This window comes from Apodemus sylvaticus, chromosome 12, assembly GCF_947179515.1.
Source record: "Apodemus sylvaticus chromosome 12, mApoSyl1.1, whole genome shotgun sequence".
NCBI classification, from domain to species: Eukaryota; Metazoa; Chordata; class Mammalia; order Rodentia; family Muridae; genus Apodemus; species Apodemus sylvaticus.
Window position 1 is genome coordinate 72764358 of NC_067483.1, and position 21573 is coordinate 72785930.

The 21573-nt window shown below is 50.5% G+C and overlaps 1 protein-coding gene across 1 annotated transcript in view; it reads left to right on the forward strand.

The window, feature by feature from the left end:
* Positions 1 to 21056, forward strand: part of Gpr161 (G protein-coupled receptor 161) — a 38344-nt gene extending 17288 nt beyond the window's left edge. Inside the window, exons 2-6 of the mRNA XM_052201041.1 lie at positions 7741 to 8160; positions 11046 to 11770; positions 16789 to 16893; positions 18257 to 18376; positions 20448 to 21056. Of these exons, the coding sequence (XP_052057001.1) occupies positions 7790 to 8160; positions 11046 to 11770; positions 16789 to 16893; positions 18257 to 18376; positions 20448 to 20713 (1587 nt within the window). The 5' untranslated portion in view covers positions 7741 to 7789 and the 3' untranslated portion in view covers positions 20714 to 21056. The remainder of the gene's footprint in view (positions 1 to 7740; positions 8161 to 11045; positions 11771 to 16788; positions 16894 to 18256; positions 18377 to 20447) is intronic.
* The last annotated feature ends 517 nt before the right edge of the window (positions 21057 to 21573 follow it).

Below are 21573 nucleotides of genomic sequence, written 5' to 3' on the forward strand. Positions count from 1 at the left end.
GCACACAACTAGCTTCGTGGGTCACAGTCGGGGAGCAAAGCCAAGCCCTAAACACTATAGCCAACTCTAGGATGGCCAGTCGGGGTGCACATCATTCCCAGCATAACCGAGGCTATTTTCCTGTACCTGCCACCTGTAGATTGACTTTCATGTGACTACCAGAGTCTGACGGGACCAGGGAGAGAGAGCCCTTTAGCCACATAGACGTGAAGACCAGGGACCTTGTGATTCTACTCTGCCTCCTGTCGAGCTGTGTGGCCTTGTTTGTGGGTGAGATTGGAGTGGGGGTTCAACTCCTCCTTTCAGTTACCTGAAGCACAAACAAGATGATTATTAGAACCCTCTCCCTGACTCCACCTACTCCCTGCTACTGTGATTAATGTGAAGAAGGTGCTTCGAGGTGCACAGAGGACGATCCTCTGGGAGCACGATCAGAATGGCGTGTTGGCCTCACTGGCGCTTGTCTGAAGTGATGCTTTGGAGTATTTTCACCTGGGGGTGCATATCTGAGCAGCTCATATGTTTGTTTGAAGTTCATTTCCTTAAATGAAGGTATCTGTGACCCTCCTAGCTTTTCAGGCTGGTCAGTGATTCCTGAAATGGGTTGTGGGATGTATGGGGTGGAGGGGAAGGGGAAGGTCCCATCTCAGAGGGAGAGACTAGCTCTAGGAAGGTGAGGAGGAAGAGGAGGAAGAGGAGGAGGAGGAGGAGGAGGAGGAGGAGGAGGAGGAGGAGGAGGAGGAGGAGGAGGAGGAGGAGACGGGCCATACCCTCACTCAGGGGGCACCCGACGTTATCAGAAAAAAGTTTTCTTCCAGGACAGACAGCTGAACTCTGGAGCAGAGAGCCCCAGCCTTGCCTGCTCTAGTGGTCCCTCGTTAGAGAACTCTTAGGGGTTCTGCCTCCTACATCTTTCTGGTGCCCATCTATTGTCTGCAGGCTCTCTGGCTGTCCACTGGCAGGCCTATTATAAGATGTGTCATGGAAGAAGGAAGGTGTTTTAAGGTTTCTATCGCTGTGATAAAAATGGTGTGACTACTTGGGGCATTAACAGTCCATCACGGAGGGAAGCCAGGGCAGAAACCCAAGCAGGGCAGAAACCCAAGCAGGGCGGGAACCTGGAGACAGGGACTGAAGCAGAGGCCATGGACTAACACTGCTCACTGGCTGGCTCTCCACAGCTCCCTGCTTCCTTATGTTATCCAGGGCCATCTGCCTAGGGTGGCCCCACCTCCAGTGGGCTAGGCCCTCCCACATCAATCACTAATCAGGAAAATGCTGTGTAGACTTTCCCACGGGCCGACCTGGTGAAGACTGTTCCTCAGTTGAGATTGTCCTTTCTCACATGAATCCAGCCTGTGTCAAGCTGACAAAACACCAACCAGCAGAGGAAGTTCCCTTTGTCTCACGGTGTATGCGGACTGTGTGACACAGGACAGCCCGCTTTGGAGGTGAACCTACACTTTGATGCAAGAACAATTTGTGAATCCAGAAAGGGAAGGATAAGGAAGTTTCGAGAAGGCAGCTAAGTAGCAGAGTCGTGTCTGAGGAGTTGGCATAAACTTGGCGAAGAGGCAGAATATTGACAAGTTGAATGCAGATCATAATGTGTTGGGAAATTAGTCAGGATGGAGTTTCAAGTGACAGATCCTTAAGGAATTAGCATAAGTAGGGGTGGGGACAATCTGAGTATGTAACTGAGAAAAACAAGATTTTTAGACTCACAGGGTCTTCCATGAGCATCTGTGAATGGGTTAACCTGCATCTTGATCCTTTCTCTCCCCAGCGCACCACACCTCTCTCTCTCTCTCTCTCTCTCTCTCTCTCTCTCTCTCTCTCTCTCTCTCTCTCTCTCTCTCTCGGCTGTTTTCCTGGTTAGCCTTTCCTATGTAGTGTCACAGCTGATGCAAAGCTATGTTTTTGTTTTGCCAGCCTGTGGTTGACGGGTCCTCTAACACTTTCAGCCAAAGTCCTGAGCCTGGGGTTCTGTGACCATCCCCCAGGCCAGCGGCTGTGTCCTGAGCCTGGGGCTCTGTGACCATCCCCCAGGCCAGCGGCTGTGAACAGCGTCCTGGGCCTGGGGCTCTGTGACCATCCCCCAGGCCAGTGGCTGTGTCCTGAGCCTGGGGTTCCGTGACCATCCCCCAGGCCAGCGGCTGTGAACAGCGTCCTGAGCCTGGGGTTCCGTGACCATCCCCCAGGCCAGCGGCTGTGAACAGCGTCCTGAGCCTGGGGTTCCGTGACCATCCCCCAGGCCAGCGGCTGTGAACAGCGTCCTGAGCCTGGGGTTCCGTGACCATCCCCCAGGCCAGCGGCTGTGAACAGCGTCCTGAGCCTGGGGCTCTGTGACCATTCCCCAGGCCAGCGGCTGTGAACAGCGTCCTGAGCCTGGGGTTCCGTGACCATCCCCCAGGCCAGCGGCTGTGAACAGCGTCCTGAGCCTGGGGCTCCGTGACCATTCCCCAGGCCAGCGGCTGTGAACAGCGTCCTGAGCCTGGGGTTCCGTGACCATTCCCCAGGCCAGCGGCTGTGAACAGCGTCCTGAGCCTGGGGCTCCGTGACCATTCCCCAGGTCAGCGGCTGTGAACAGCGTCCTGAGCCTGGGGTTCCGTGACCATTCCCCAGGCCAGCGGCTGTGAACAGCGTCCTGAGCCTGGGGCTCTGTGACCATTCCCCAGGCCAGCGGCTGTGAACAGCGTCCTGAGCCTGGGGTTCCGTGACCATTCCCCAGGCCAGCGGCTGTGAACAGCGTCCTGTGAACAGCGTCCTGAGCCTGGGGCTCTGTGACCATCCCCCAGGCCAGCGGCTGTGAACAGCGTCCTGAGCCTGGGGTTCCGTGACCATTCCCCAGGCCAGCGGCTGTGAACAGCGTCCTGTGAACAGCGTCCTGAGCCTGGGGCTCTGTGACCATCCCCCAGGCCAGCGGCTGTGAACAGCGTCCTGAGCCTGGGGCTCTGTGACCATTCCCCAGGCCAGCGGCTGTGAATAGCGTCACCCTAGATAAACGACTGGCTTTGCAGCCGGAGGTGATGTTGGATTTGCTCCAATGAGAAAATAAAGGAAAAGCAGCTTCCAAAGTAAACTAAAGTTAAACTATTGTGGCAAAGGCAGGCTTGTGCCAGATGCTGTGTTAGGAGCTGGACACAACTGAATTCCATCCTCACGAGTCCTCTGTGTGGGATTCGGAAGCCATCCTACAGGCAGGGAAGCGGAAGTCAGTGGGTTTACCTTCAGTCTCAGAACTGGAGTAGAAGAGAGGCTAGGTAGGTTTCCTCTAATCCCGCTAGTCTGGTGTCAGAGTCTGTTTGTGGTCTCAGCTCTTTGTTTGTTTGTTTGTTTATTTGTTTTTTGTTTTTTGGATTTGGTTTTTTCGAGACAGGGTTTCTCTGTGTAGCCCTGGCTGTCCTGGAACTCACTCTGTAGACCAGGCTGGCCTCGAACTCAGAAATCCGCCTGCCTCTGCCTCCCAGAGTGCTGGGATTACAGGCGTGCGCCACCACCGCCCGGCGTGGTCTCAGCTCTTGAGCCACTGCCATCCTCACAGTCTCAGGCAGCAATAATGGAGTCGGAAATGCAGCGAGAGTAGTGATAATCAGGATTCTGCCGAAGCGTGTGACGCAGGATCACACAATATCCAAACTTACAGCCACTGAAGACAGAAGCTGCAACTGTGGTCTGGTCCTTCTGTCCTCGTGGCTCGGGCCTCGGAGTGTTTAACGGGAATCATCACACACACTGGTCTGTGCGGTTCAGCAGATCTGTGCTCTCCAGCACTGCCCCGTGTTTTCATCAAGAATGGCTACTGATCGCCGCCTTGAGTGACAAACCTTGGCTTTGGATCACTTGAGGCTGCAGCCAGTTGTCTAAGACTCATGTGGTTTACTGTCTTTGGAAATAGATGACTGGACGGAAAGCAGTTCCCAAAGAGGGACAGCCAGACACCCTTGGATCTGTGGCCTTAAAGGTAAAAGTATGTAGCTGGGAGTTTAGCTCTTTCTGGGACAGTTGGCTGATAGTACATTCGTACCCACTCGTGGCCCTGTCTAGCTGTGTGAGTTAGAGAAGCAGTGTGCAAGTTCACAGAAACACCTTTGTGCCTGGCAGCAGAGGGTACTCGGGAGAGCCAGTGTGAGTCACAATGGAATTTGCTTCTATTCAATGGGCCCTGGCTTGTCAGGCCCCCGGGAGAGCTGGCTATCAGCCAGCAAGCTTGTGATGGCTGGCTGGGGCCTTCCAAATCCCTGTTCTCTAAAGACCCAGCGGAGCAGGATCTGCCAAGGCGTGCACTTGCCCACGCTGCACTACTGGTAGAGACTAGGACTGGATTTCCCTGGGTGGCCACCTCTTTGATGCATATGCCTTGTCTCCCTCCTGGGAAGGGATGTATGTACCAGGAGACCTCAAGGACCCTTGCCACAACTCCTTCATTCTGCAGTCACTTGGGGGCCTGCTAACTGGACCAGTGCAGACTCTCCTGGTCTCGTCTCCCAGGCTGGAAACCTTGCATCCCATCTCGTTTTCTCAGAAGCTGCCTTTATGATATTACCTCTCTCACAAAGTATTAAGGTCATTCACCAATCTAGTTACCCACCGTGTAGTGGGAGCTTGACCAGGTGCTAGGAACATGTAACCAAGCTCTCTGCCTGAGGACGAACTCATTTGTGGTGTTTCTCACGTCAATCACATCCTTAATGGCTTCCATGTCCTGTTAGCCAGCAGGAAAAGAATTAAAGATGATCCTACCATGGAGCTCTGGAAACCTTGGAACTTTCTATGTAGACCAGGCTAGCTTCAAACTTTCAGAGATTATCCTGCCTCTGCCTCCCAAGTGCTGGGATTAAAGATGTCCATTAACTCCACTTGGTGAGAAATACGTTTTTGGGACTTGTTATGCAACGTGGCGATTATAGCAAGGTAATGTATATTTCAGAACTGCTCAGAGCAGATTTTAAATGTTCCCCCAAGGAAGGAAAAGGATGTGAGGTGTTAAAAATGTTAATTAGTTTTATTTATGTATTCCATAACGTGTAAACATGTACTGTTTTTTTTTTTTCAAGACAGGGTTTCTCTGTACTCTGTTAATATATACAGTTGTCAGCTCAAATCAAAGACAAGCTCCTGTTGGATGCTTTCATTTCCCCTGATTATTTTTTTTTAAACTTTTTTTTTTTTTTTTGGTTTCTCTGTATAGCCCTGGCTGTCCTGGAACTCACTCTGTAGACCCAGGCTGGCCTCGAACTCAGAAATCCGCGTGTCTCTGCCTCCTAAGTGCTGGGATTACAGGTATGCACCACCACACCTGGCTTTTTTTTTTTTTAAACTTCTAATATTGTAGTATTTGTTGTTTTAAAATGTATGTTTTCTGGTTTTTTATTTACTTCTCCATCTGTGCACTTTTCTTCCTTTTTGAAACAGGCATCACTATGAAGTTATGACTGGCCTGTCACTCACTCTGTAGACCAGGCTGGTCTTGAACTAGTGGAGATCTGTCTGCTTCTGCCTCCCGAGTGCTGGGTTTAAGGTGTTTGCCACCACGCCTGGTACCTAGTCTGGTTTTTTTTTAACCATCATGTTACAGCCATTGTAACTCAAGAATGATAAGCTTATGTGAAAGCTTTTTTTTTTTTTTTTTTTTTTTTTTTTTTTTTTTTGAGATGCCAACTAGTAATTTACCTGGAGGCAACAAAATCCAGAACTTGGTAACTAAAGGTGAAAACCAGAAAGAGCCTTACAACGATTCTTACCTGTAGTCAGTGCACACACAAAGCATTTTTGTGACTCCCCAAAACTGGGGGAACCAAGACATTACATAACCAGATCAAGATTCAGAATATTTTAGCAGCTTGGAAATATGGGCTGACATGCACAATGCAAACTTTGGTAGAAATAATGTTTGTACTTAGCTTTAGAAACATTAATTCCGTATGTTCAAGACTGGGACATCTGCCTTCACAGCATTTCCTGTGCTACAAACTTTGCATGTTAGTTGACCACACACTTACATAAGCCTAACGGGATGATATCATTGCTACAAGATAATGCTTTCTTAGAGGGAATATTGGAAAGACACTGGTCCCGATGCAGGAGAAAACTGAGGACCATATACAGAATGGTGCATTCAATACAGGTCTGTGAGTCAGTGCAAAAGGGGCTCTGTCTTAATAAAGGCTCTGGACATCATGGAGACTAATGATTGAGACCTGGAGAGTTGGAGAAAGAAGAGGAGGAGGACGAGGAGGAGGAGGACAAGGAGGAGGACGAGGAGGGGGCGGAGGGGGGATGTCCGGGACGAGGGGCTTGTGTTAGTGCTGCTCCAGGCATCCTGGCTGAGGTTGAGTCCCCTGAAGTGGAGCTTGCCAGCTGGTTCTAGGGTTTCTGTGAAGAGAAAGGCTGCTTTTTCACTCTGGCCGCTGTGGCAAAGGTGCCTGGATAGAGAGGTGGCGGGTCCTCTCAGAGGGTTTTGGGATCATCTTGATGCTGTGTGTGTGTGTGGAGGGGGGGAATAATTTAGTCACCAGGGACCGTGTCTGTTTCACAGGGAAGCTGCCTTCCCTTTCTGGTGTTTTCTGTTCATGGACGCAGAGAGCAGGTGGGGAAAGCAATCTGTGGGATTTTTTTTTTTTTTTTGGCTGATTAAAGTAGATGAAAAGTTCTGGAGAAACATTAGTCTACATATTTTATGCTTAAAATGTTTCAACCTTGAATTTTAGCCAAGATCTTGAGCCAGTTTCCTGAGAGCAGGGACCACACCTAATAGTGAAGTCTGTGTGGGCCAAGATGGCATCTTCCTGTCTCCATCCACGATTCCTACTTGCTCCCTTACCTCCATCGTACCTAATGAGAGCAACCACCCTGTTTTGGTATTAACCCTCATTGATTAACCTTGTTCAGAAACTCAGAATTGCTATTGGGATAACCTTATGGTCAAAATCCATGTGCCCACAAGTCAGATGGGATGGGGTTAAAGTGTAACTTTTGATTCTATAATTCAAGGTAGCCCGAGGCCCTCATGAGCTCCTTTATGACGACAGTTTTACCAGTTGAAAATCCAGCCCAAGGCGCAAGAGTCCAGAGCAGCAGTCTACAAAATGTTCCACAGAGTACACTTACGACAAGCCACCTGTGCCTCTGCTTTCTTGTTTAAAGCACAGATTTGGGCTGTATAGCTCAGTGGTAGAGTGCTTGCTGGTATATGCAGGATGCTGGATTTGATGCCTAGTACTACATGAGAAAATTTTAAGGACAGGGGTTTTGGAGGTTTTAGTCCACATGGGGTTGGTTGACAGGGGCCTGTGGCAAGCTACACATCACAGTGGAATGTACGGCTAAGGAGAACTACCTACTTCACAGCCATCAGTAATCAAAACCGCGGAAGAGGAAAAGGCAGAACTCCATAATCCTTCAATGAACCAAAATCTCCCATCAGGCCTCACATCCTAACTGCTGCTCCCCAGCGCCCTTCATGGTGCCCAGCTGAGTGCTGACGTGTCTTTGGGAGACATCCCAAAGCTAAGGTACCACAGGGAGTGAGATGGGTACGGTGGTAGGCAATTCCAGTCAGCAGGCGGCACAGGAAACACGTTGTAGAGGTTTCGTGGGGAAGACTGCCCAGGAGATTCCAAACAGGTGGCCAGCGTGAGGCACATAAGGGCCCTGCTAAGCCTCAGCTCTCTCTCATAAAGTGTAAGCGATGTGACCCGATGAGTCTTTCCAACCTCTGGTCCTGCCTTCTTTCTGCAGCTGTCCAGCATGCTCTGCTCTGCTCGCCACATCCCGAGGTGCACTGACCATGAGCCTCAACTCCTCCCTCAGCTACAGGAAGGAGCTGAGCAACGTCACTGCCGCCGAGGGTGGGGAAGGGGGTGCCGTGTCTGAGCTCATCGCCATCATCGTCATCACTGTCCTCGTCTGCCTGGGCAACCTGGTCATTGTAGTCACCTTGTACAAGAAGTCCTACCTCCTCACCCTCAGCAACAAGTTCGTCTTCAGCCTGACCTTGTCCAACTTCCTGTTGTCCGTGCTGGTGCTGCCATTCGTGGTGACGAGCTCCATCCGGAGGGAATGGATCTTCGGCGTGGTCTGGTGCAACTTCTCCGCCCTCCTCTACCTGCTCATCAGCTCTGCCAGCATGCTCACCCTTGGGGTCATCGCCATCGATCGGTGAGTTTTGCGTCAGACTTGGAGAGCGGCAGGGTTTGGGAATGAGGGAACTAGGGATCTCTGGTCTACCAGCTTCAGAAGGTCTCGTTCCTGGGAAGGGCACTAGAAGGTTCTTCTTCTTCTTCTTCTTCTTCTTCTTCTTCTTCTTCTTCTTCTTCTTCTTCTTCTTCTTCTTCTTCTTCTTCTTCTTCTTCTTCTTCTTCTTCTTCTGTTTTGTTTTGTTTTTTTGAGACAGGATTTCTCTGTGTAGCCCTGGCTGTCCTGGAACTCACTTTGTAGACCAGGCTGGCCTCGAACTCAGAAATCTGCCTGTCTCTGCCTCCCAAGTGCTGGGATTAAAGACATGCACCACCACTGCCCCGGCTTAGCCAGAGCCCTTCTTATTCTATCTATCTATATGTTATGTATAGTCAAGTGCCTCATATGATGTTCCTGTGGGTGGCAGATTGTGTGTTTGGCACGTACCACATAGTAGCTGTGCAGAATGTCTGACATCTAAGGTTTACACCAACACCCTGTAATATCTTCTGCATAACAAAATCACTACATGACAGTGCTCAGAATTTTTCCTTTTGTTAAGTGGTGCTTGACTGTAACTTTATAAGAGAGTGAAATGTCAGAGTAGGGGCTGAGTCCCAGCTTTAGACTCAGCTGTTCCTCTCTGCCGTGTGTCTAGCTTTGGTCTCTGCCCCATCTTGACTGGTGGATCCCATATAAAAGCCCCTTTTGTTCTCTTGTTCTCTGGAGATGGGTCAGGAGATGGTTGGGGGGAGCATCGGGAAGGCATGCAGCCGAGGGAACAGACATTTGTAGAAGCCCAGCACTTTTGTGGCCTGTGTTACTCCCTCCCGAGCTATAACTGGGACCGAGAGGACAGACACCGGGGCCTGCGCTGATCAGCTGCACCTCGGATTCTCAGAGTCCTGCGCTGTGCTGTGCTGGCGGGTGTAGCTTTCAATCATAATATGTTTGAATTGTCATCCACAAGCACTGGACTTCTTGAACACTGAGAATAAAGTCAAGATCTATGTGATTTCCTGGAAATTAGGAAGGATCTTAATGGGGGAGGGGTGCTAGGAACAATACAGAGCGGGCTCGTCGGAGATGTCATCACAGGCTGACACAAGACTCCAGACTCTTGGGAACATGGCTATTTGGGTTGGACGGGCTGCCCTGAGCACAGCGATGCTGGACTCCAAGGCTGGATGCTTGTTTTCCCCATGGCTCTATAGAGAATGTAGGATGAATTGGTCAGATGAACCAATCAGCTTCTCCACATGTAGTGAAAAGGACATAAACCAAAAGAGTGAAAGCAGAGGTAACTCACAGTGGAGCCAGCCAGGGACAGTCCACTGAATGTTTTCAGTGTGTTTCTTCCAGAAGTGCACTTTTATATGTTTTTTATTAGATTTGTTTATTTTATAAGTATGTTTTGCCTCCATGTATGTGTGTGTGTTGTGCGTGTGTATCGTGGCTGCTGAGGTCAAAAGAGGGCACTGGATCTCCTGAAACTGGAGTTATGGATAGTTGTGAGCCACCAGTTGAGCGCCACAGACCATTTGCAACACAGGCCGTTTGCAAGAATGACCAGTGTCCTTAACCACTGAGCACTCTCTCCGGCTACTCCATAGCACATCTTTTGAAAAAGGTCTTGGTGACTCGTCATTACAAGGCAGACTTAGTTGTCTTGAAGAAATAGTTCATCTACCCCCATCAAAACAAGATGAATTCATAGTAGCTTGACCAGATCTTTATGACAAAACTATTATTAAAAATAATTTAGGGCTGGAGAGATGATGGCTCAATGGCTAAGCGTACTTGATGGTCCTGCAGAGGACCCAGGTTCGATTCCCAGCACCCACATGGCAGCTCACGACTCTCTGTAGCTCCAGTTCCAGGGGCTCCGACCCCTCCTTCTGACTTCCTTCACCCCCTCTTCTGACCTCCTCAGGCTTCAGGCACACATGTGGTGAATATAAGTATATATAATCTCCAGACAAAATATTCACATACGTAAGATAAAATAATCTAAAACCAAAAATCAAAAGAAAGTATCTTTAGATATGTTAATGGCAGGTGCTATCTATTTTTCTATTATTAGATAGTAGCATAGGTTAAAACCATACATTGAGTAGGTGAGTTCCATCTTTATGTGATGTATATGAAGCAGAGGGAGACAGGGCAGGGTTGGGAAGGAGAGGAAAGGGAACGGCTACAATAATTAAAGATCATGAAGCTGGACATGGAGGCACGCTCTCAGCACTCGGGAGAGGCAGAGGCAGGTGGATTGCTGTGAGTTCAAGGCCATCCTGGTCCACCTAGCGAGATCCAGGACAGCCAGAGCTACATAATAAATAAAGAGACCCTGTCTAAATGGTTTTTTAAAGGCAGTACAGAAAGCAACCGCATTGGTCCTGATTTTACTGTCATGTGACACCCAACTGACATAAGCCAGACATTTTACTACACTGTCAACATTTAGCTAAGTTCATCTTGGAGACAACTCTATTAATCAGTTTTTCAGGTGACCATAGTGATGTGGAAGCCAAGCAAACCCTTTCCTCTTCAAGTTGGTTTGTTTGGTCCTGGTGTTTATCACAGCAATAGAAAGCAGGAGAATGCCTGAAGAGGATAGCCAAATTCCTAAATACAAGTGGGCTCTGACGTGCTGACCTATATACAGGACCACGTGCCCTTGCTAGTGTCCAGTTGTGTGACATGACATAGCCTGTTGTTTATCTGGAGAGAGCTGCGTGACTATGTCTCTCATGGAAGCCTTCAGGGCACAATGGGTTAGTTGGGAGAAGTACAAGCGTCCCACCCAGGAAAGTAGGGCACTCTACTCCCATGTAATGCGTCTTTCTCCTCCCTATCTTCTCTTCTAGCTATTACGCCGTCCTGTACCCGATGGTGTACCCCATGAAGATCACAGGGAACCGCGCCGTGATGGCGCTCGCCTACATCTGGCTTCACTCTCTCATTGGCTGTCTGCCGCCCCTTTTTGGCTGGTCATCGGTGGAGTTTGATGAGTTCAAGTGGATGTGTGTGGCCGCGTGGCACCGGGAACCTGGCTACACCGTCTTCTGGCAGATCTGGTGTGCCCTGTTCCCCTTTATCATCATGCTAGTATGCTACGGTTTCATCTTCCGGGTGGCCAGGGTCAAGGCCCGAAAGGTGCACTGTGGCACGGTGGTCACTGTGGAGGAGGACGCCCAGAGGAGTGGGAGGAAGAATTCTAGTACCTCCACTTCCTCCTCCGGCAGTAGGAGGAATGCCCTTCAGGGAGTGGTCTACTCAGCTAACCAGTGCAAAGCCCTCATCACCATCCTGGTCGTCATTGGAGCCTTCATGGTCACCTGGGGCCCCTACATGGTTGTCATTACTTCAGAGGCACTCTGGGGGAAGAACTATGTCTCCCCAACCCTGGAGACTTGGGCCACATGGCTGTCCTTCACCAGTGCCATCTGTCATCCTCTCATCTATGGACTCTGGAACAAGACTGTCCGCAAGGAGCTCCTGGGCATGTGCTTTGGGGACCGTTACTACCGGGAACCCTTTGTGCAGCGACAGAGGACCTCCAGACTCTTTAGCATTTCTAACAGGATCACAGGTAATTGGGAAAAAGACCCTCACGCCCCAGGCAGATGTCACCTGGGTCCTTCCCAGTTGCTAAGGGCCCGACATCACAGCAGTTTCAGGGTGACTATGGTCTCAAGGCTCAAGGCCCAGAATTCCTGTTGGGCAGAGCCACACCTGAACAGCCCAGTGACTTCCAAACAGCTTTCCACCTCTTAGCTGCAGAAGGAGCATGCTGAGGAGGAGGTCAGAACAGGCCCTGGTGCGGGTCCATGGGACCGGGGACCTTGTGATTTGGAAGCAGATTTTCTGGAACTGTAGCCAGGGCCTCATGGTCTAGAGGGGTTAGCCACTGGTTTACTGCCGAAGGAGGAATCCGAGCCTTGGGCCCAGCTGCCTTCTCCTTTGGTAAACAGTTTCCTTCAGTGTTGCCTCCCTTAGATGCTCCTTCCAAACCTCGCTGGTTTATTCCATCTGTTCCTCCTCCCAGATCTTGTCACCTTGAGCTTCCCCTCTAAGTTAGTGGTTTCTTCTGACAGTCCTGGTAATCTTTTATATGTGGGTGTGTGCACAGGGGAGTGTACCAGTGCCAAACCACAGCCTTCTTTCAGTGTGCCATTGTCCTGTGCTCAGGATTACTCTATCTGGTGGGGCACACTCGTGTCACATACGCACACGCATGCATGCCTCTATAAAGGGTTGGTCAGGCCTTTTGTAAATCTGGTGCTCGGAATGAGATGGGGTATTTTGAGAATGCTGCAGGACTGGTGGGACCCTGTTCATGTGTTCGGTTAGGGGTCCACGAGTCAGCATATCTTATTGCTGGTTGACTTACCTTGACCTCTTGCTTCGGGTGTGGTCTGTCAGCCTTCTGCCTTCACTGCCGCTTCCACTGTAATTAACATGTGTGCTGGAGGAGATGCTTTGAGACTGGAAATATCCTAGTTTTCCTTGAGCTTCCTTCCCCTGATTCTAGCCTGCCTCAGTGCATTTTCCTCACTGCAGGTGTGGTTGCGTCGCTCTAGAGAGAGCATGGTTGGGATTTTAGCACCACACTGAAGAAGACATCACCCAGCTAAGCTATTGGAAGGAGATTTCAAGTGCACCTCCTTCAGCCTATAGCTCTTACTTTTTGCCAGATTTAGTTTCTCTTCTCAGGAAAGAGAGATCCTCTACCTTCCCCCTCAAGAGGGCAAAAGACATGACCCTTTTAGCCTATGAACACTCAGGGCCAGAGATGACAGGATTGCCCTGTGTGTGTGCCTGTGGCAAACATCTGTTCACTGATTTGTTTTGTGGACTGGTGGAGACTGTGCCTGGATAGGAGATGTGGTAGATTTTCTTTTGAGCACAGGAAGGGACACTATCTTCATGTCTCTATTAGTCGGAAGTGCCCACCCCTTGACATTTACAAGCTCATGTCCCCAAGTGTGACTTGTGAGCCGGAAGGGACACTCAGTGCTTGGCTCCAGTTTGTTGGTGAACTTATTGGCTAAGATTTTATAATAACTTATCTTCTTGGCAAAAAACTTAACAGATGCTTTCAATTCCACTGAAACTAAGAAAGAAGGAAAACAACCAGGGTGGAGGATGATAAAGGAAAGGGTAGAGAGAACAAAAGGAAGGTTCTAGGTCGGGGCCACGAGTTACTATGTGAACGGTTTGTGATTGTCCTGGAAGGGACTAGCAAGATGTGGGAGCGGCGGAAAGCACCAGTTGTGGTTGGGTTGGCAAACCCAAAGCCATTGGTGGTCTGAGGCTCATTCAGGAAAAAACAGCCTTGTGGGCTGATGGGTTCTGAATCCTTGGCTTCTCCAGAGCTCAGAGTGGGAAGGCTCCTCTCTGAGGGTCTTGATTGGAGGCTGTCAGTCGGCCACATTATACCTTAGGGGCTGGGGAGCAAGGCAGAATATGACTCAGATATACAGTCATGGCTGTCCAAGCCAGGACTCAGGAGTACTCACTCCCTTCCTGATCCTCTTCCTTCAGAGGGGCAACCCTGAAGCTCTGTGGGAAGTCCTCTGTCTCAGCCAGGTTCACAGAATTGCCCTCTGCACACAGGACTTTGAAATGCAGCCGATTCCTGAGCCCAGATCACCTCCCTTGCCATTAGCCTGCTGTCAAACTTGCTCCCCCACCTTGGGAAGGCAAATGCCCCAGTATTCACCAAAAGATGAATACCAAAGATGGCCGACAAGATGGAGGTCCTGCCATGATTTTGTATGTCTTCATTTGTGCAGCATATGAGAAGCATCTGGCACTTAAGTCAGTAGGCAGAATTATTATTGTTCCTGAGACATGCAGAGACAGAATGCCACACATGCCCGGAACATCTCAAGCACACAACAGCAGTGACGTCATGCAGAGCCTAATTCACTCATAATCACTGGATTTTACTTTTCTTAGTCTGTTCATCTCAGACTAAAGTTCTGTGGGACACCAGCTGTCACTGAGCCACCAAGCCCTTTTGCTTGTGAGGTCCCCTTAGCAGATTTCCACAGTGGGTGGGCGTTCTGTAGGAATAGAGATCTCCAGGACACCTATAGGTGACTAGGGAGTCCCACCTCAAGGTGGTGGGGAGTCATGGAGTGGAGGTTGGTCCCTAGTGCAGTTGGTGGGCTGAGTACTGAATTAATATTAAACTGTAACACACACCTGAAACAGAGAGAGGCTCCGGCAGAGGGAGGAAAGAAAAGACAGCAGGATACAGGGCCAGGATACAGGGCTCAGAGCCCCTGTGTCTCAGACGTGGAAGTCACGTGACCGAGGGCAGAGCTAGCTCTCCAGTTATTTCCAAGGAAAGAGGGTCCCATCTGTCAAGTCACTCAGGAAAGCGAGTCGCAGTCTTCCTGGGAGGTCTGGGATGGGGATAGTGCTGAGGCCTTTGAGTTTCCCCCCTTTCCCTTTCTAAACCTCTCTCCTGGCCACATCATGAGGTCTTGTGTCAGCTCAATTCCCGCTGCACCTCAGAATCCCACCCTGCTCTTCAGCCTCTAAAATGCACAGGTGTCTTCTGGTGCGTGTTCTTGAGGCACAGGCCTCGTCCCTGGGTCTAGCCTTCTGTGCGCTTCCATTGGAAGGGTTAGATGTGCCCCACTCCCGTGGGAACCGGTGGTGGTCTGTGGAATCTTAGAGTAGCTGTGCCTCTCTTTGGAGGGAAATGCCTCACAGCTGAGCCACAGTGGTCTGGCTCAAAGGACTGCTCTCACTAGAGGATGCCAAAACACGAGTTCTTGGCTTTCTGCTGCAGCCTCAGAGCTGGAGTCCAAACACATTGTGGCTGCCACCATCCCAGTTGGCAAGCGCTGGCCCCGAGAGGCTCCACTTGTTGAATCAGGCCCTGTGCTGAACACAGCCATGTTCAGAGGCCGATGTGTCAGAAGGCATAAGCAGGGAGACTTTGGGGTCTTGTCTAGTTTCAGCCCTGTACCCAACCCCAAGCTAACAGATGGCTGCTTATGTGAATGGTTCTGAGAGAAGGCGGCTGCGCTGGGTATCACCCTGCCCCCACTGAGGGAAGGCGGCTGTCCCGGTCATCACCCTACCCCACCATTCCCTCCTTGTTCTCAGGAAGACAGGGAAGAGTATCTAGTATGTTCTACCACCTTGAACTCTCGGAAATACCAGGATTTAATTAAAGAGGACTCGTTCTCCTATCGTAGAGTATATTGCAGGAGAATAGTGTTCTCTCTGGTAGGCCACCATCTTAGTCCGATTTCTATCACTGTTTCAAAGTGATGGAGACTGGGTGGTGTATAGTGAACAGTGATTTATACTGTATTTCAGAAGATGTTGAGCCGCCGTGTGTGTATACCGGAACCAAACCTAGACTTTCTCCAACAGTAGCAAGTGCTCTTAACTTCTGGGCCACCTCCCAAGCCTCACGGCCATTCTTGAGGTAACTGTCCCCTTCTGGGATAACGGTGTTAGTCCATCATTCTTTAGGCCCCACCTTTCCACACTGTTGCCTTGGGGATTAAGTCCCCAGCAGAGGGACTTTTCCTGGGCACATTCAACCACAGTGGCCCTTAAATCTGTTAGGCTTGTTTGTAGTTTCTGAGAGGTTTTTTTTTCTCCCCAGATACTATACATAGAATAGCTCTTATTAAAGATTTTTATCTTCACATTTTTTCAATAACCCTCCAGCTCTTCACAGATTTATTTTTTTGAACTTAATTAATGACTTTCCTTTAAGATCTTTGTTGTCTCCTCAGAACTTTCCCCAGAACCTCATTTTCTCCTATGTCTGTCATGTTAGGGACTTTGCTTAGCTGTGTAGTGGTCCCTGTCATCTGTTTAGCCGGGAAGCCTCTGGTGAGGTGTGGCCAGCAGGCTTCCTTGTCGTGGGGTGGTCCAGTTGAGCCATCTCACAGGCTCTCAGCGCCCACACATCTTTCCTGACTGGGTTTCCAGAGGAGAGTTCTTACGTAGCCTCTCAGTGCCACAGTCACTGCTTCGCTCCCTCTGCCCACCCTGGAAAGGGATGCTAAGGCAGAGACAGGAAGCGCCGGGGCGGGGTCCAGCTGCTCTGACAGGGTCTGTGGAGCCTACCTCTGGGCAGTCTCCTGGACCTGCAGTTCCGAAGCCTTAGCAGCCCTTGGTGAGAATAAGGCTCTTTCCAGGCCCTCACGAGCCTCAGTTCTCTTTCCCAGGTCGCTCTGTGTCTGTCTTTAGCTTTCTGCGATAGGATGGCACAGACAAAGGCCCATCAGATGACGGATGTCTTTATCTTTGCACCTTCTCCAAACTCCACTTTTGGGAAGGCTTTTTAACTATTTGTGGAAGTTACATTTTTCTCCTCACTTGTCTTGGTGTCTGACACAGTCAGGAAGGTTCCCTTGTGGTAAAGAAGCAAGGCTCAAAATCAGGGGAAAGCACCCAGGGATATCTGTCTTCCTGTGGATCGGGAGTGGGCTTTGCAAGAGACAGAATTCAAAAAGGAGCTGGTAGGTCTGTGGGGACCAGAAACTGGGAAGTCAGCTGCCTGGCACGAAGCACGTGCCCGCCTGAACAGCCTGTGTTTACTCTACCAATGGCAACTTTGCTTTTCAGACCTGGGCCTGTCCCCACACCTCACGGCGCTCATGGCGGGCGGACAGTCCCTGGGACACAGCAGCAGCACTGGTGACACGGGCTTCAGTTACTCTCAGGATTCAGGTAATGCTCGGACTCTGAAAACCTCTTGCTTGCGAAAGTTGGCTGTGTTAACGGCCGGCAGCTGGGAGGCTGGTCATGTGGAGGACTGTGGAGGGAGGACTGTGGAGGGAGGACTGTGGAGGGAGGATTGTGGAGGAGGGGTCAGGGGCAGGAGCTAAGTTTCCTATTGTGGTTTCCAGTCTTTCAGCTTCCCCGTGCCTCTGTTTTCTCCTCTATTAAATGGGCCCATTGGCTCCTCTCCCCACCACATGGTGCGATAATGAGGTTGAAAGTACTAGAAAGCCTTCCAGAAGTTAAATTATGAAAACCCTATGGTTTTACACTAATTATGTTCTCATTGCCTGCTCAGGCCCTGGACTCCACCCACTTAGTTTCTCAGCTTCCTTCCTGCAACTGGCTCTAGTGTTAGGGCCTGCTCCTTGTGCTCATGGGGAGCCATGGTGGCCGGATCCTATGTTTGCTGAGTGGACCTGGGTAGGGGCAACATGGTCAGAGACAGGAAACTCTCTTTACCTAATTCACAGATTTGTGTTGGTGAGGCACCTGGCCACGCCTGGAGCTGGTACACGAGCATCAGCTCTGGTCACCGAGGGAGCTGTAACAACTCACCAAACAAGCGGCGAGCAGCAGTGAACTCCAGGCGCTTCTGTTTCCACAGCCCTGGGAACTTTTGTCCTTTTGACTGTGAGCCTTTAAGAGCTGAGCCTTCTTTCCAGTCCTCACTGGGGGCTTTGGAAATGTCATCTCTGGGGTAGGAGAGATAGCTGTTAGTGAAATCAGAACCAAGCCCTGCCTCTGGCCAGGACAGATGGCATTGACCGGAGTTCTACTGGCTGATTGTAGGGAAGCCACCCAGGGAGTGACAGAGGCCCGCCTTTCCCTCCAACCACAGAAGAGGGACACAGGTTGAAGGAGCCACATTGCCCATGGTTCCTGAGATACCACACAATATGCAGCACTCTGGGCTACCAGAGGAACGGGCATGCTCAGGGAAGACAGGATTTTCTGACTGATAGCCTCACCTAGGTGCCAGCCACAAGTCCTACCAAGGGTTCCCTAAGGTAACAGGAAACACAAGCCAAGGCAGAGGCGGTCGGTGCGGAGAGGACTCCCTCTTGGGTGTTGATCCTCAGGGGCTGTCCTCTAGTGCGTTAGAGATTGTCTGGTCAGCCGATGCTGTGGCAACTTCTCCCCTGTCTGTGAACCCCCGGGAAGGATGACACTTACACACACTGTTTGTAAGGCGTCTGCTTCAGGACAGTCAGCTGGACTTGCTTGTGGGATTGTAGGGCTGGGAGGTACGAGAGAGGGAAGAGGAGGCCTTGGGGTCTGTAGACACATGCTCCTCTTCCTCCTGCCCCAGGGACGGATGTGATGCTGCTGGAAGACAGCCCTTCTGACGACAACGCTCCCCAGTACTGCACTTGCCCACCCAAGAGGAGGAGCTCCGTGACATTCGAGGACGAAGTGGAACAGATCAAAGGTTGGTTTGTGGCAGTGCCTCAGTAGACACGTGGGCAAGGAGGGGATCCTAGCCTCATCCTACCACAGAACTCGCCAAGGCTTCTTCACCTCTGCCTCCCTCCCATCACTGCAGCCCCGCTAGGGACGCTGGAGCCTTGAACTCTGAGGCATCTGACTCCCAGCAACCAGCATCTAAGGTTGGACAAATGCAGCTGTAGACACACACACACACACACACACACACACATATATATACATACACACTCATATACACACAGTCACACACATACATACAAACACACACAGTCACATATATATACACACACTCATACACACACAGTCACACACATATATACAGTATACATACACAAACACATAGACACACTCACAGCAGATACCATGAATATACACAGCACAGACATACAGACACAGATACATACATAGATACACAGACATACAAACAGGCATATACATACAAATACACACAGTTGCATAAACATATATACACACCGACACATACATGCACAGTCACATATACACACACAGTTACATACACACAGAGACACACAGTCACACACACACTCAAACACACAGACACACAGACACACAGGCACATACATACACACACTCAGACATACATACACACAGACACATACAGTCACATATACACATACACATGTGCACATATACAAACTCATACATAGACACACACACAAACAGCAGATACCATGAACACACACACAACACAGGCACACATAACACACAAGACACACACAGGGACATACACAGTTACACACAGACACACATACAGATAGACACACAGACACAGATACACACAGAGACAGAGGCAGAGAGACGGAGAGAGAACTCAAGAAAATTTGCATTTTTCTCAGGAACTAGCCTGATTGGATAAAATGGTTTCCACGCTCCTCCAGTCGGCCTGAGCAGTAGCTCTACTTTATGGCTGGATGGTGTGCAGTTATAAATCTGAACCTGCCTCTCAGCCCATCCCCTCTGATGGACAGTGGAAATATGGCCCGGTTGCTGGGAGGCCAAGTAGCTGATCGATCAAGAATAGTCACTGGTTTGAGCCATGAGTCTCGGGGGCGGGGGGGGGGGGGGGCGCAGAGACTTTAAGGTGTAAAGGCTGAGTATGCAAATACATACAGGCCCGTCATTGTCATTGATCTCCTATTGATCTCCGGCTGCCCTACCCCACTCCCCTGCAGAGTGAGGGGAGGGGTGGTAAGGTTGCTCAGAGAGGATGGTAACTAAGCACCTACTCTTCTGGGAAAGCAGATTCGACACAGAGCCAGCCAGCCGCAGCCTTGAGAAGTTACACTACCTTCTACAGGACAGTGAGTCCAGCTCCTCCCCAGACCTCTCATGCAGATCCCATCCTGCCCCTCTGTGTCATCCTGGTGGGCCGGAAGCGCCCTCTGCTGGTCGCGTGCTGAGAGCACGGGGCTAGAGTAGGGGATGACAGCTATGCTGTGTAGGGAGCAAGATGGTGCTGCTAAGGTCTCCACTTCCTTCCTGGAGAGTGGGGCGCAAACTGCCTGCTCTCCGGAAAACCTAAGGGCAGAAGGTCCCCCAGATATCCCCAGAGCTGAGGCAGTAAGGTCCGTGACGCGCTGCACGGTCTTCAGGAGCCACCTCCGTTCCTCTTTTCCATTCAGTGTAGAGTCAGGGCTCCTAATCCTTCAAAGGATGGTGCGATTGCTGACGGGGCTTTCTACAGTAAGGGAGGCTCTGAGGGAAACGGAGAGGAGGCATGGCATTTGAGTCTGCGCAAGCTTAAAGGCTGAGCTGTTCCCAGGAGCTGCAAGAAGAAAATTCTAGTTTACTCATTCATTCGTTCCAGTAACCATGTGAAGTAAGAGATTTCTTCTCTTCATAGACAAAGAAACTAAACTAGAAAATGTCTGCCATTTCTCAGGTAGTAAATTGTGAAGTCCAAGATTTTAGCCTGGGGACTCTGATGTCAAAATCCATACCTGTAATCTCCACTTGTCTCCTCTCCCTGGAGTAGCGAGCCAGCAGAGGCCATATCCCTTTCTGCTAACCTTCCTTTCTGCCTTCTCCCACAGAGGCTGCCAAGAACTCCATTCTTCACGTGAAGGCTGAGGCACACAAGTCCTTGGACAGTTACGCAGCCAGCTTGGCTAAAGCCATTGAGACCGAAGCCAAAATCAACTTATTTGGGGAGGAGGCTCTGCCAGGGGTCTTGTTCACAGCACGGACTGTCCCGGGGGCGAACTTTGGGGGCCGCCGGGGCAGCAGGACTCTTGTGAATCAGAGGCTGCAGCTACAGAGCATCAAAGAAGGGAATGTCTTAGCTGCAGAACAGAGATGAAGGCTTCAGAGGGGACCGGGGCCGCAGCAGAGCTACTGGTACTGGTGCGTGTGCCAAGACCCTGGACCGTGTCACCACTCAGAGAGGGCCAGACACTGGGAAGGAAACATCTGGTATGCAGCCAAGAGGATTGAAAGCACTGTCTCCAGTCTCTGACTTCAGTTGACTGCTGGAAAGGCACATGTGAGCTGCTTCCGGGCCCCTGGCATGGAACAAGGCTTCCCAAGCACACGTTAGAAGCAGATGGAGATGTGACTGGGGTTTCAGGAGGACTAGCGACAGTGGATGTGAAAGGGAAGCCACCAGGTGGATCTTGTCTTCACGGTGTCTAGCTGGTCTAGCTGCCTCCCCCCCCCCCCCCCCGTCCCAGTGAGGCCTCTAGAGGCAATCCCTACTGAGTGCACCTCGAAGGGACAACACAGCTCCCCTTAGCACTGTCAGACCATCTGGGGGCTCTGGGTGGTTGATCCAGGCAGCGTGGGACCACAAGTGCTAGACTAAATGCAAAGAGAGCACCCAGGAGCAGAGCACCCTACATAGACACCCCATATCTACTGCCCTAGTTAGGACTTGGCCTTTGGTAGCACCTGCTGCTGGTCAATTGAAACAGCCCACATGCCACCCAAGATGTGGCCACCCTACCCACTTCCTTGTTGACAGATTTATTTTTATTCTTTGAAAAGAAGGGAGAAACCACTATAAAAGACAAGGGCAAATATCAGGCATTTCATTTCCAGAATAATAAAACCAGGAGATTAGGGCATATCACTAAGACTAGGACTGTGAGGTCATGCTCAGCTGGGGGGAATTTGCAGGGAAATCCCTCATACAGGAGATATAGGAGATGCTTGAGTGGCTGG